This window comes from Strongyloides ratti (assembly GCF_001040885.1).
Source record: "Strongyloides ratti genome assembly S_ratti_ED321, chromosome : 2".
NCBI lineage: Eukaryota > Metazoa > Nematoda > Chromadorea > Rhabditida > Strongyloididae > Strongyloides > Strongyloides ratti.
Genome location: NC_037308.1, coordinates 10,341,585 through 10,356,584, shown reverse-complemented (window position 1 = coordinate 10,356,584; position 15,000 = coordinate 10,341,585). Strand labels below are relative to the sequence as shown.

Genomic DNA, 15,000 nt, shown 5'->3' with positions numbered 1-15,000 from the left:
TTAAATTATACATGTATTTTTATGCAAAAATTACAAATTAATATATGAGAAGATTAAAAATGTATATGAAATTAATAAGAGGAATAAAAAAATTTTTTTTTTTATAAACTTCTTATTTTAATAACATATTCAAATATTGTACAATAATTTCATTAACATTATATACTCATGAGAAGTAATAAATAGTCAAAAAAAAAAACTAATATTTTTCCAAAAATATTCTTTTCATATAAAATGTATGATATTTTTAATTAATAGAAATGAAAATTAATAACAAAACTTTAATTATATTTTCTTTACTATAATTTTTATTATTTTAATATTATTATATTTGTTAAAATAAAATACAAACATCATCTTTATCTTTGATTGATTGTTAATATATTATAAATATTATATAAAAGTTATATTTATAAAAGAAAAAATATTTAATAATTATTGATATTATAATTATTTTAAAAAAAATAACAACAATTATGTATAATTATTATTATTATTATTAAAATATCAAACAATTAATTAAAAATTGCTTGTTTTATGATTTTATGTACTTTTGAAAGATTAAAACTAAGAATGCATTTATAATTTATAATACAAAAAAGAAAAATTTATTTAAATATATAATTGAAATAAAAAAAAAATTATAATAAATTATTTTTCATTATACTTCTCTCTTCTTTGTTCATTAATATCTGATGATAACACACCAGAATGATTATTGTTACTATTTAGAGGAACAACTTGATTACTAATAGAATGAGAATTTGGCAATATTTGAAGATGTGGTTCAGGTTCTACTACTCCAGACAATGCATTTGCTCCTAAATCACATAATTCTCCTGAAGAGACTTCCTGAAGAACAGTTTCAGTATACAAATTAAATGTTGGTGTAATTTCTTCCATCTCTTCATGAATATCTGTAATAAATCTTGATACTGGTAATGAATCATGTAATGGACATTCTGATATTGTTTCAACATTTTCTTCTTTTATAGTAGGTAATTGTAATGAAGATTGTTGATATATATTATTTTGTTGCACCTCATATTCTTGTTGTATATTATAATACTCACTAGAATCTTTTGGTACTCCATTTTGTTGATGATACAAAATAGGTGGTGATGTTACCATATATTCACTACCCATCATAACTTCATTACCAGTTTCTGTATCATTACAATAATATTGATCTATTGTTGAAGAAGCATATGGATTATTATATTGATAAGGATGTGTACCATCTTCATATTCTGAAGTTGGTGTAGGATTTGGTTTACTACGTGTTACAAATGATATTTGTGGATGAATTCTGGAATGTCCTAGTGGACATGATGGATTGGAAACAATAGTAATAGAACTATTAATAGAATTTACTGTACTATAATTACCATTATTATAATATTGTTGATTATATGGAGAATATATCATATTATTTTGAGGACCTATATATTCTTGAGATTGATAATTTCTATTATAAAAATTTACTTCTTGTCTTTGATAAAAATTTTCATAATTATTACTATTTGTATTATTAGAATAATAATTGTTTCCTTGGTATTGTTGTTGTTGATGATGATGTTGATGGTAATTTTGAGGATTAGGTTGTGTAAAATTATTTGAAAATGACCCTTCAGTTATATTTTGTCGAAGATTGTCTTTTGGTAATTGTGTTCTACCTTTAACATTTATACCACCTTTTTTAAAATTTCTTCTAATCTGTTGACCAGATGAATCCTCCAAACCAATATTTGTAGTTTGAGTATTATGATAATTTTTTTTATTACTCCGTCCTAATCCATTATTTCTACCAGATAATTCCTGTGAATTTTGATGATGACTAACTAAATCTTCTCCTGTAAAATTTTCAAATCTATGATTATCTAATCTAACATTAGCATTAGTATAATGATGCCCATGCCCAATATCATGATCACCATCATAAATATAAGAATTATTAGTAGAGTCATGCTGTTGTGGTGTTAAATAAACATTATAATTACCTTGTTGATACTGTGAATATTGTTCTTTTGTCATTGAAGTACCACCTAATGAAAGTTCTTGCATCAAACCTGGTAACATATTACCTTCCACAGAAAATTTTAATTTTGGTTGACTATTACCATTTTTATTTGGTGATGTTGACTCTGGACTATGAGGTCCTGATCCAGATGGTGATAATCCTGAACTTGATGATGTTGTTGAAGAAAATGTTGATGGTGTAATAAATGTATCATTACCTGATGATTGATTATCAATATGAATACCATTAATATTTGGTGATAAAGAATTATTAAGCAATCGTGTTAAAGTTGAATAATGTTCACCATCAGGACCCTTTGAATCTTGATTACCAGTTGTTGAATTAATACAATTACCATTTTCTTCATCATTACCCTCCTCACCATCAACTTTTGGTCTTTTATAAATACTATTACATCTTTCTCCATTCCTATAATCCTGAGAAATTCTTCTTGAATTTTTAGCCTTATTTTGTTTAGCTCTTTCATAAGCCTCCTCCCCATGAACAGTTTTAATATGTTTTCTTAAAGAACTTGGATCAGTATAAGCTTTAGTACAATTTTCTTCTGGACAAATATATGGTTTTTTATCACTATGTGTTCTATTCATATGTTTAGCTCTATCTGAAGCATTTGAAAATGCCTTATCACAATTATAAAATTCACAAGCATATGGTTTTTCACCTGTATGTGTACGAAGGTGTGTCTTTAAATTTTCTAACCTTGAATAAGATTTAGAACAACCTGGAAATGTACAAGCATTTGGTTTTTCTCCTGTATGACGACGCATATGCATAACTAACATATATTGCATCTTAAATGGGTAATCTCTATCACAACCTTCCCATTTACAATAATATTTGTCCAAATGAGAGATATGATCTGCTGATAAATGTTCAACTAGTCCTTGTTGATTAGGAAATACACGTTTACAATTGTCCCATAGACATGTCTGTTCAACATCTTCTTTTTTAGGTTGAGAATGTTGTAAATCATCATTTCTTCCAACTACTGTAGGAGATAATTGATGAACTTGTTGGAGAAGATGACGAAAACTATTATTAGCGCCTGGAGGTCGACCACGTCTAGTGGGACGAAGTGGTTGTTGTTGTTGTTGAAATGATGGCATATGTTGTTGAGATGGTGGAACAATATTTTGAGATGTATTATCAAAATTTTGATTAGTTCCAGTAATTAAATTTCCCAGACTAGGTCCTTGTCCATTAAAAGGCATATTCAAAGAATTTGTCGTTGGTTGAAGTGTCGATGAAAATGAATTATTTATTAATTGTGCTGGTAAAGCATTCATCTGTTGAACTAATTTCATTTGACTTGCAAGATTAAATGTATTATGAATATCAAAAGATGACATTCCTCTTAATGATATACCACCACTATTATTAATAATTGTTGAGGGATCCACTAATGGTGTATTAATTGTCCTAGAAGAAGAGGATCCAGAACTTTGAGATAAAGTTGATCCAGAATTAGTGGAACTAGATGACAAAGACAATGCCTGAAGATTTCTTCTTTTTCTATTTTGATTATTAAATTGATTATTAAAAGTAATACTATTATGATTATTCCAATTTAAAATATTTTCCATTAATGTACTTTGAATATCAATAGGGGTACCACCTGACAATGATGGTTGAAGCGGTAAATTTCCATTTAGCATAGTCAATTGTAAGCTAAAGAATAAATAAAATAATTACTTTAAAATTCCAAAATATTTTAAAAAATTGTTTTATAATACTACTAATAGGTATATCTTAACACGTTTAATTAAAAAAAAATTTGCAATAAGATTAAAGTATTTATATATTATTCTATGTGATGGAAGTACATTTTATTTTATACTCTCTTTTTTTTTTTTTTATTTCTTTCTTCCACATTATTATTTCAAAAAGCAAATAAGGAGGATTAATAAAATGGTGGAAAAATATATCTATTGAAGAAGTGAAGGGGTTATATGTTAGTTAAGGGACATTCGATCAAGATAGAAAAAAAAAAAATAAAATATCTACATAATACTTTTATATGCAGAAAGTAATTTATATATTTTTTAATAGTTTTAGTATCTCTTTATTCTTTTTATGATAAAGATTAAAAAGATGAAATAACTTATGACTTTGCCTTTTGTCTATATATATGATAAATTTTTTAACTAAAAAATTGTGAAACTTATTTTTTAAAGTAGTCTTAAGGGTAATAAAAATTTTTAGACTTTATTTATTAATATTTGTTTTTTAATGTTCTTTTGTTTTAAAGTGAATTAGTTGTGTGTTAAGAATAAAGTGAATTATAAAAAAAAATATTATTAATTATACTAATACCTTAATAAAAGAAAAACAAAATTTATAAAATAAAAAGAAATATGAAGTTAAAGTATAAAAAATCAACATGCTATTCCTTTTATCCTATATTTTTTTATATTTCTAAATAAGATATCGTGCTTTGGGAATATATAGAATATATATAATATAATATATTAAAGTTCTTTTGAATAGAAATAGTTTTTTTTTTCTACTATTTTAAAAATAAGTAAAGATATCAAGAGGTTATGTACTATGAATCCCATATGAATGATAATGAGATGACTTAAGTAAGAGTAAAAAATTTCAATATTAAAAAATGAAGATTCTATCTTATTATAGACTTTTTTGATAAATTATGTAAATTAAAATAATAGATTATCAAAAAAATTAACAAAAATTTAAATTTTAGTTTAAAGAAGAACTCTTTAAATTAAAATTTTTAATAAAATGATACACCTATATTTGTTTTTCTATTTAATAAAAAGAAGAGACATAATTATATGGAAGTTACCGTACTTTTGGGGGCGGGATGCTGCAACTGCTTGTGATTGATGTATAAAATTTTGATAGTTGTTTAAAAATTGTTGTGCCCACAAACTTATATCATGATCTTGAGGAACATTTCCAGAGATAGATGGTATTAAAGGTCCTGGAGTTTGAAAAAATCCATTATTACCAAGAGTATTACATTGTGAATTGGTTTCATTTATATGACTGTTACTAATACCATTACTATTTGTAGGAAAAAGTCGTTGATTTAATTGATTACTATTTTGTTGTGGTTGTAATAAAAAATTATTACCACCAGAAGAACCGTTTTGTGCTTGAAAATTAAGTATATTATTAAGTATTGATGACTGTTGATTATTGGAATTAACTGTAGACATTCCAAGTTCACCTCTAGAATTTTGATCAATTTGGATTTCAACACCAAGTGAAGTTTCTTTATCAGAATGTTTTTTTTCTGAATTCTCCGACACAGGTGATTTTTTCGTTGATGATGATATGCAGTCTGCTGTCATTACTTAAAATGTCAAAGCAGCAGATTTACTTTTATCAATTTCAAAACATATAAAGTTTTAAATTGTAAAATATTTATTTATGTATATACGTATAAATATATAGTTTTCTGAAAAAGGAGAAATAAAATTATATCTGATAGTATTGTTTAAAAAGTAAAAAAAAAAAAAAAGAAACGATGTATAAATATATTTTTTTAAAAATAAATAATTATTAATATGTTTAAAGTGTAAACAAAGATAATAAAATTGTGACTACAATAAATATATATATGTTTTCAAATAATTCTTTTTTGAATAAAGTATTACATAACTAAAAAATAAAATTAAAAAATTAAAAGAGTTTTAGAATGGTAATTAAGATAAGAATAAGATAATTTTTTAAAAAAGAATAAATAATACTGATAAAAGTTACTTTTTCTTTATGTTACTAAATTAACATTAAAGAATTTAAATTTCTTAGTTATTTTAAAAAGATAATGGATAAAAGCTATCAAAATATTAAAAAATAAGAAAAATCATCAATGATAAAGATCATGAATATGAAATATATATTAAAAAAATAAATAAGAATAACCACCCCTAAATTTTTTAATATAAAAATTTCCATAAAGAGAACGATGAGTATGTAGATATATATATATATATATATAAATAATATATATATGTATGTTTTGTCGTCCACACAGTCATTTTTCGTGAACGAATGAAGATGTGTATGTAGATGTGTAAATAATCTCATAAACATATCTAAATGCTCAAAACTACATATTAATCAAGTAATGGGGAAGCTACACTAAAGAGTGATGAGACATCTTTTGACGTTTACATTATCAAAAAATGAAAAGCATCCTCCCATAAAATAATTAACGAAAATTGGTTTAAATGTTTATGTTTTATTTTTGAAGGGTAAAAGATATTATATCTACATATTATCAGTAGGTAATTTACATTATAAAAAAAGATTATCATTTTTTATTTTGTAAAATAAATTTAATACCTAAAAATGAAACATTTCAATGTTGCAGGTAAAAAAAAAAACGTATGAGATAAATGGTTTCATAAAAATTGATAGGCATATAAAGATAGTGGTAAATAAATATGTTAACAAAAATGTGTAAAAGTAGTCATTTTTTATCAATCATCACTATCATGTCTTCATGTGAAGCAATAAAGACACATCTTAGGTTTTTTTTTTTTTTTTTGATTTTTGTCGTTAGATAGCAGAAAGTGTAATTTACTAATATCAATAAATAAAATGTTACATTTTTTACTACCAATATGCAACATATTGGCGGGTCGTAAAAATGTTAATTGCTCAAACACTTGTATATTGGTAATTTTTTTAAGAAATATATAAAATAAAATGATCTACAATCTCTGATGAAAGACATTTTATCTCCTTCTATCCATCCTCCCATTTTGTCAATTAATTGCCATTCTAATTAAAAAAAGAAAAAAGTAATACAATTATTAGAGATGAATGTTTAGGTACTGTAACAACAATAAGATATTACAAAACAACTTTTTTGACATTAAATATTTTTTTAAAATTCTTTTGTTTTATAAAAATTTGATAGATATATATACAAATTTAATTATTATGATTAAAAAATGCCGTAAACATTTAATAAACGGTTATTCTTTTTGAAAATAATACTGAAACAGTGTGATCAAATTACAGAAAAGGTGTCTTAAAATATAATAATGTTATTGAATTCTTTGTTATTTTATAATAAAGAAAGAAATGTTTATGTAATGAGAAGAATTTGTATATATATTAATGAGATTATTATATAAACATATATATTAAAAGTATTATAATATCCTTTGTCATTTTATATATTAATTGCAATTGTTCTATAAAATTAAAAATCCAAGTTAAATTATAAAAATATCTTCAAATGCTATAAGTTAAAAAAAAAGAAAAAAAAAATAATATATAAAAAAAAGAATCATTTAGATGTATTATCTCAAAAAGTCAAAATAATTGGATGAGGACAAGCGTACTATCTATCTTCGTATTATATGTATATATATCATTTATTCATGTAAAAAACATATTACAATCTTATTGAAAAAAGTAGTTGAGTTAAGGAAAAATATAATGAGATAGAGAGAAAAAATGTCTTAATTAATAATTTATAAGATGGTTGTAAAAAAGAAATAGAAGTGGTGAATTAATATAAATTGATGACAAAATCTAAATTTTGTTATAAAAATCTTTTTTTAGCAGTAATTAAAATAATGAAATCAAAAATATACTATTATGAAGAAAGTTTAAATGTCATTTCTTTTTAAAGAATAAATTTATTACTTCTATAATATTTTAACATGCAATATCTACTAATATATATTTTTTCTTTATTCTTAATTTTCAAAAGAAAAAAAAGTAAAAAAATGCATATCTTCCAGGAGAAAAAAGTTTATATTAAGTACATATGTTTCTCAGGCATTCATTAAAAATTACATGTAATTTCCCCTATTTTTCATAAATATATCCATATTTGTACAGATGTATTTATCATACTACATACATATTGATAGTAAAAAAACAGCTTTAGAAGAAACTCTTAAAAAAAGAAAGGTGTAGGATAAAAATTCGTTTTGATAATAATATAAAAGTACATGCCAAGAACTACATTCCTATATATGTGAATAAAAAGAATTATTCTCTTATCAACACTGGAAGCTAAAATTATTAGCTTCATTAAATTCTTTTTCTACATGTTGGGTGGTGCATAATTGTGTATGTAAGTATATTTATAAAAATGCCATCAAATAAATGTCAAGAACAATTTTTTAAATAATAGCTTTTTATATCAAATATACACTTCCGTTTTTTTTATCTAATTTTATTCATTAATACCTGTAAATATAAAATTTGAAAATTTTAGAACTCTTAAGTTTACAAAGTATGACCTTTTTTTGCAAAAGTACAAAAAAAATCTATAAAATAATAATAATTTTGATGTATGAAAAAAAAAAATTTTCAAGTAAACTTATGCCCAATAAGTACATTTTAAAAGTAAAAGCTTTTGTCGCAACACTAACAATATTTATCCATGAATTTTTGTAGTACCACAATATATATATATATATATATATATTCAAATCACTTATCATACAATGATAAAAAAAAAAAAACAATTTAATTCTAATGTTGGGGTAATAAAATTTTTCAAACTAACAATTTCTTACACCCTTCTATATGTATACATTCATTTTTCTCTCTTATTAACTATAAAACATGCAACATTTTTGTTTTCTAATACATGAATAATTTTTGTCTGTATAAATAAAAATTTTCTAATCTAAAAAAAAAAAAATTTTTCTATTGGTAGAGATCTATGAGAGATAGAAGTTAAGAAAAAAAAAAAAACCAAATAGCCAGGTCCTTCATAAACTATTTATTTCAGCTACAAAATGATAGATATTTTTAAACATATACACAACAATTATCAAAGTTTTTTTTTTTTTAAAAAAGAAGCATTACTCTTCTTTCTTCCATTTATATCTTTAATGAATATATATACATATAATATACACAGATAAATATATTTTTAGAGATGCAAAATATACATCAGAAGGCCTACGGAAGCGTATGATAAAAAAATTATGGCGGCCTCTGTATGATTGTCTAAAAAATGAAACATACTTATTTCTACTTGGTAAATTTTACACATCGTCGTGAAGAACACCACACTAAGTGGGATATAAATATATGTATTTTATTTATATATATATATATATATATATATAACTCTCTCTTTTTAATTTTAATCTATATAGTATTATACTTATCATATTAAATTTTCAAAAACGTTCATGAAAATTTAAATTAAAATATGACAAAATTTAAAACTAAATAAATGAAGATTAAATGAAAAAGATTTTTTTATACATATATTTAATTTCCTTTTATATATCTTTACATCTTATTACTTTAAATGAACTTGGGAAGATTCTTAAACTTTGGTTTTATCAATTTTGTACTTAGATAAAAAAAACATTGTTTAAAAATTCAACTAAGCATGAAAGAAATAGAGAGATATATGTATTTAAGGGACAGTAAAAAATATTTTCATTCACGCATATTAAAAAAAATTTTTTCTTTAATCATTGAAGGGGTAAAATAAAATAGAATAATACAAATAAATAAATAAATATTTTATTTCACTAGTAAAGTACAAAATATATATTAAAAAATTACCTTAAAATAGTTTATTGACAAAATATAACATAAGAGAGAATGTTTTATTGTGTTATCAATTATTAATACTAACAAAATAATAGCATTAATTGTGATTATTATAAATAAATCAACATATTCATCTAATAAATAAGTACCTAGTAGCTGAAAAAAGTTTTAAAAAAATGAAAACAAATTTTTATTAAAACTGATGAAAAGAAAGAAATTGTGGCGACGATGAGATGTTAGTAGAAAACTTGTTTCAAGGAAATCTTTAATAAGTATACTGTTCTAAAAAAAATGCTTGGAAAAAGTTGTTAATTGATAACCACATATAAATAATAAAATATAAAAATACCACTATAAGAGCACTTTTAATTAGTGTTACAGACACCCAGATGTACTTTGATAGTAAAGTATAACAAATAAACTGTTACTTCTTTCAAAATTATATCACTATCCATGATCAAAGATATTCATTTTTAATAAATGTATAACACATTATTACCTAACAAAAAAATGTTATCATCTATTCTTTTTTCATTATATTAATATATACATACAAATATGGGTACTCTATCAATTTTTCTTTTTCCATATCATCTTACTACTAAAATATTTTTGCTACATTTATTAAAACTTGTCAAGGTTCAAACTCAACTTTTTCAAACACCATTCTATATTCAAAAATGATTGATTAAAGTATTACATATATTAAATTTTTCAATTTTTATTAAAATGATAATAAGAATAAAAAAAAATTTTTATACATTTTTATCATTTTTGATAAGAAAATAAATTTTATAATCATATTATTTTTTTTTTTACCTAACCCTACCTGACATTTTGTTGATATTTTAGTATCATTTACCTTCTTTAATTAACTATCATTAAAAAGAATAACTTTTTATTTTAAAAAAAATCTTTTATCAGGACATTTTGATAATATGTTTCCTTTTAGTAATATTGTTAAACATAACATCTATCTACTTTCACTTCTACCAATGTGGGTAATATAAAATATTTTATATTTATACACATTTTTATATATAAATATTCACATATTTATGTATACACATTCCATCAAGTATCTCTCTCTTTTGAAGACGCGATGGGGATTGTCTGGCAGTCTGGAAAGTGCTAAAAAAAAACTACTGACGTTATATAATTGTAGACGTAAATTAAAGAATCCGTATGTATTTTTACTATTATACTTCATTGAAAATACTAAAAATTAAAGAGTGATAGAAGTAGATAAAAGAGAGAGAAAGAAAATATACAAATAATTGAAGTCAAACACACACATCGTCCACAAAATTAATGCAACAAAATCTTCAACACATTGCAGTAGACTTTTTTTTTGTATAACATATATATATATATTTCTTCCACTTCTATTTTATTCTCCTATTCATATATACTAATATATGTAACTTTGTAATTTCAAAAAAAGAGACATAGAGATGACGTTCTTGTAATTTAAAAAGAATAAACTAAATATTCCATAATCTTGAGTTGGAGATATGAATGGGGTTTCTATTATAAAAATATATTAATAAAAATATATATATATATACACATTGTAATGTCCGAATATTTTTTGATTAAAAAGTAAACTTTTTTTTTGTTTGTCATTTTTTTTTAAACTTTAACAATAAAAATTCATTGAAAAGATAAATGAAAATGTATTATTAGAATTTTTAATTGATAGTATGTCTATTAAAATAATTTAAATAAATAATCAATTAATTTTTAACCTGAATATTTAAATATATCAATATATATTAACATATATGATAAGTAAGACATCAAAATACATCTTTTAAATTATGAATTTCATAATTATATAAAACATTAAAAATATTATTAAAACAATTTATAATGAAAATTACATTAATAATAGTGCAATTTTTATATTTATATGATTAAGTAAATTTACCTGTCTGGGTGTTCTGAGTTCAAAATATATATATATATATGTAGCAATAAGATTGAAATACTTATAAATAAAGCCAGTTATAGAGAGCTCCCTTGATAATATATTCAAATACAGAAAAAAAAATACCAACTTTTGTCAATGTCTAGTTTTACCTTAAAATATATTAATATTTTTTTCTTCGTCTTTAATTAAAATAATACATTAAAAATTTAAGTAATAACATTTGAGTATAAAATATTAAAATATAATCTATTCACTTTCCTAAAAAAAAAAATATTAAAACTAAAGTTGGTAAGAAGGAAGTATGGAAAGAAATAAAGAATGAAACTAGAAACAGTATAATATTTTAAAAGATAAATAGAATAGAAAATAATATATATAGCTAATCAGTGTCAGTATATTTTTTTTGTTTCACCACGTTCTATCTAGCCCTGATAAATTACAATTATGGGGATTAGAAGATGATTAAATGAATATTTTAATAAGAAAAGAAATTAATGATGTAACTGATATTATTAAAATATATATTTTTTTTAATGAGATTGATATATAATCTTTATCTAGACAAATGGTGGTAAGAATACTGATTGATTGATCTTTTTTTTTTTTAATATTTTTAATTTACCTTATAAAAACAAAAAAAATTGTTTCTTATCAAAAACCTTGATTAAAATATTATATTTAAAATGTAATTTTAATTAATGTTTCTTTATTTCCTATATAACCTTTAGAAAGGGTAATTAATACATCTTTAAATAAATATCAAACTTTCATTAATCTAAATTTTGAAACAAAAAAAAAATAAAGTAAAGAATTTTCTTATACTTTTTCTACCATTAAATATTTTCTTCTTTTTTATTAAATTTATAAAGAGAAATATATTTTTAGTGTAATTTACACCACACTATTTAGTTGATTGATGATTTATATAGATATTTTTTAACCTTCTGATTTTCATGTCATCATATTAACCTAATGGGAGAAAAAGAACAAATCCATCGTCAAGATTATCATTTAACATCATAAAAATAACATTAAATTTTCTCCTAGAAAAGAGATACAGAAAATCATGTATATGTTATTATAACACTCATCATCTTATTACAACATTTACACACTTAAGCAGGTATTTTAATATATCTTTAAAAAATATTTATAATTTAACTAATATAAAATGATAAAAATATTTTTCCCCTCTTTCTCTTTTGAAACTTTGATATGTTAGAAAAAAATTTTTTTTCCTAAAAAAAAATTAAACATTTACATTTGATGAATGATTATTACAAAAGATAAATAAAGAATATAAATGAATATGATGAAATAAAAATGTAAAATAAGATATAATAAATGAATAGTTTATTTATTATTTTTTTTTTAGTATTATTTCTTCTTAAATACTTATATTAACATCCTTCTAATAGGTATGAGGAATGAAGCGAGAAGGTAATCCCATAAAATTATATATATTTTGACCTCTGATCTATTTTTAAATTACAAAATATTAACTTTTTGGAGATAACATTAATTGAAGTTAAATATAAAAATGTAATTTTCTTTTTTGAATGACATTCATTTAACTTTATTAAAAAAAGTATAAATGATTAGAATAAAATGTGTATAAGAATAAATTTATAAAAAAAAAAAACTTCTAAAATAACAGGATGAATAAGAAAAGATAAAATTACATAAATGTTACAATTTTTTGAGGGAGTATAAAATTGTAATGAAAAGACTAAGCAAAAAAGACATATGGAAATAATAAATAACGCAAATTTTAAATAAAAAATTATTTTTTAATATATTTTAAAAATACTATTTAAAATTGCACTTTCTGTTATAAAGTATTTAATAATAATAAAAAAAAACAAAACAATTTTTTCAATTTAAAAAAGTCTGTTACATTTCAAAGTGCATGATATAAAAATTTGAGGAATACAAAAATGATCCATAAATATTTCTGAAATTTATAACTTAATGATGCGCAGTTGTGAACTCTTTTAAAATTACAACCACAGTACTAAATCAGTAGTTGATTACACCTAGACTCAAGGTGATGAAAGTTTAATATAATTTCTAAACTCTTTTTTTTTCTAGACAACAGCGGTATGGGGCAATTTATGTTTTAAAAGGTACCTTTATATTGATATGTAAATGATACACAACATTATTTATGGTTAAAACAGGCACAACGACAACATGGCCATGATTCTCCTTTTTATATTAAATATAATAAATAATACAATCAAAAGAAGGAATAGGGTTACTTGACGATTTATATCCTCTTTCCTAGATATGAAAAAGATAAGTTAAAAATATTTGATTGATAGAAAAAAAGAGAAGTGGGTAAATTAAAAAATGGTAGATTAGTTAATATATAGAAAAACCCATAAATAAAATCATACTCAGATGTCAAATGGCCATAAAATGATAACTTTGATTTCTTTGAAATATTAAAAGAAAACTAATGTCGGTAGATATCATAAAAAGATCAGCTTTTATGATAAAACATTACTTTTACTTGTTATTACAGTAGATAATAAATTTTATACCTTCTATTGTTTTTCCATATCTTTCATACTATATATTGAAGCCATTAGTGAATAATAATAATATAATAATAATTAGCTTACAACTATAATTACTTGCCTTGAGATGTTTATGACTATTATTAGAATCAACAATTAGAATATAAAAAGATGAAAAGCCGATTTTCTATATATTGTTAGTGATAAAAAAGAAGAATCTAAAGATGTGTTTTGTTATTGATGATATTGTAGTTAGATATATCTATAAAATGTAAACTTCATACAAAAAAAAAGATGTGCCATAAAAGAATAAAATATATATATATATAAATATAAACGTTAATAGATTTAATAAATAAAGAAGTCTCAATACAAAAGAACTATTAAAATTGTCCCCTATTACTCATTTATATTATTCACATAACCACCATATATATATCTACTATAAATAAATAATATATATATAAAATATATCTTATAATGTGATGAAGCGTAGAAAAGAAACATTTATATTGAAATTATTTCTCCTCAAAAACATTTTTTTCTGGCCAAAACTCATAAAGTAGGGGGTCAAAAGAAACAATAATAAAATGTCAAGATAAAAGATCCAAATAAAGAAAGAGGAATTAAAGGGGTACAGTTGATTTATGATTATGTGAAATAATTAATCACTTTTAACTACATATTTTATTTTAAACAAAGGTAGATGTTTCATTTTTCAACTCTATCCCATCCATTCTTCCTAAAGATACATTTATTTGTGTTACAAAATATTGTTAGGAAATAGTTAAATTAATCAGAAGACTTGATAATAAACTGAACGATTGAACATAAACTAATTGTACTTAATTAACGACCATTATAATATTGAAAAGTTGCATTCTTATTTTATTTAATTAACTATTTCCCTATTTATAAAATAATATAACTATCAATTACAATCATAAAAAATATACTTTAAAAGTAAATGTTGCAAAATCCTATATATA

General features: G+C 22.1%; 1 protein-coding gene across 1 annotated transcript; it reads right to left on the bottom strand.

Moving 5' to 3' along the window:
- Positions 1 to 651: 651 nt before the first annotated feature.
- On the bottom strand, positions 652 to 5,358 carry SRAE_2000328900 (Transcriptional activator cubitus interruptus; the record flags this gene model as incomplete). The annotated part of the gene is made up of 3 exons (XM_024654465.1): positions 652 to 1,853; positions 2,001 to 3,709; positions 4,853 to 5,358. 3 exons carry the CDS (start codon positions 5,356 to 5,358, stop codon positions 652 to 654), a joined length of 3,417 nt encoding a protein of 1,138 aa, XP_024507834.1.
- Between the last annotated feature and the right edge of the window lie 9,642 nt (positions 5,359 to 15,000).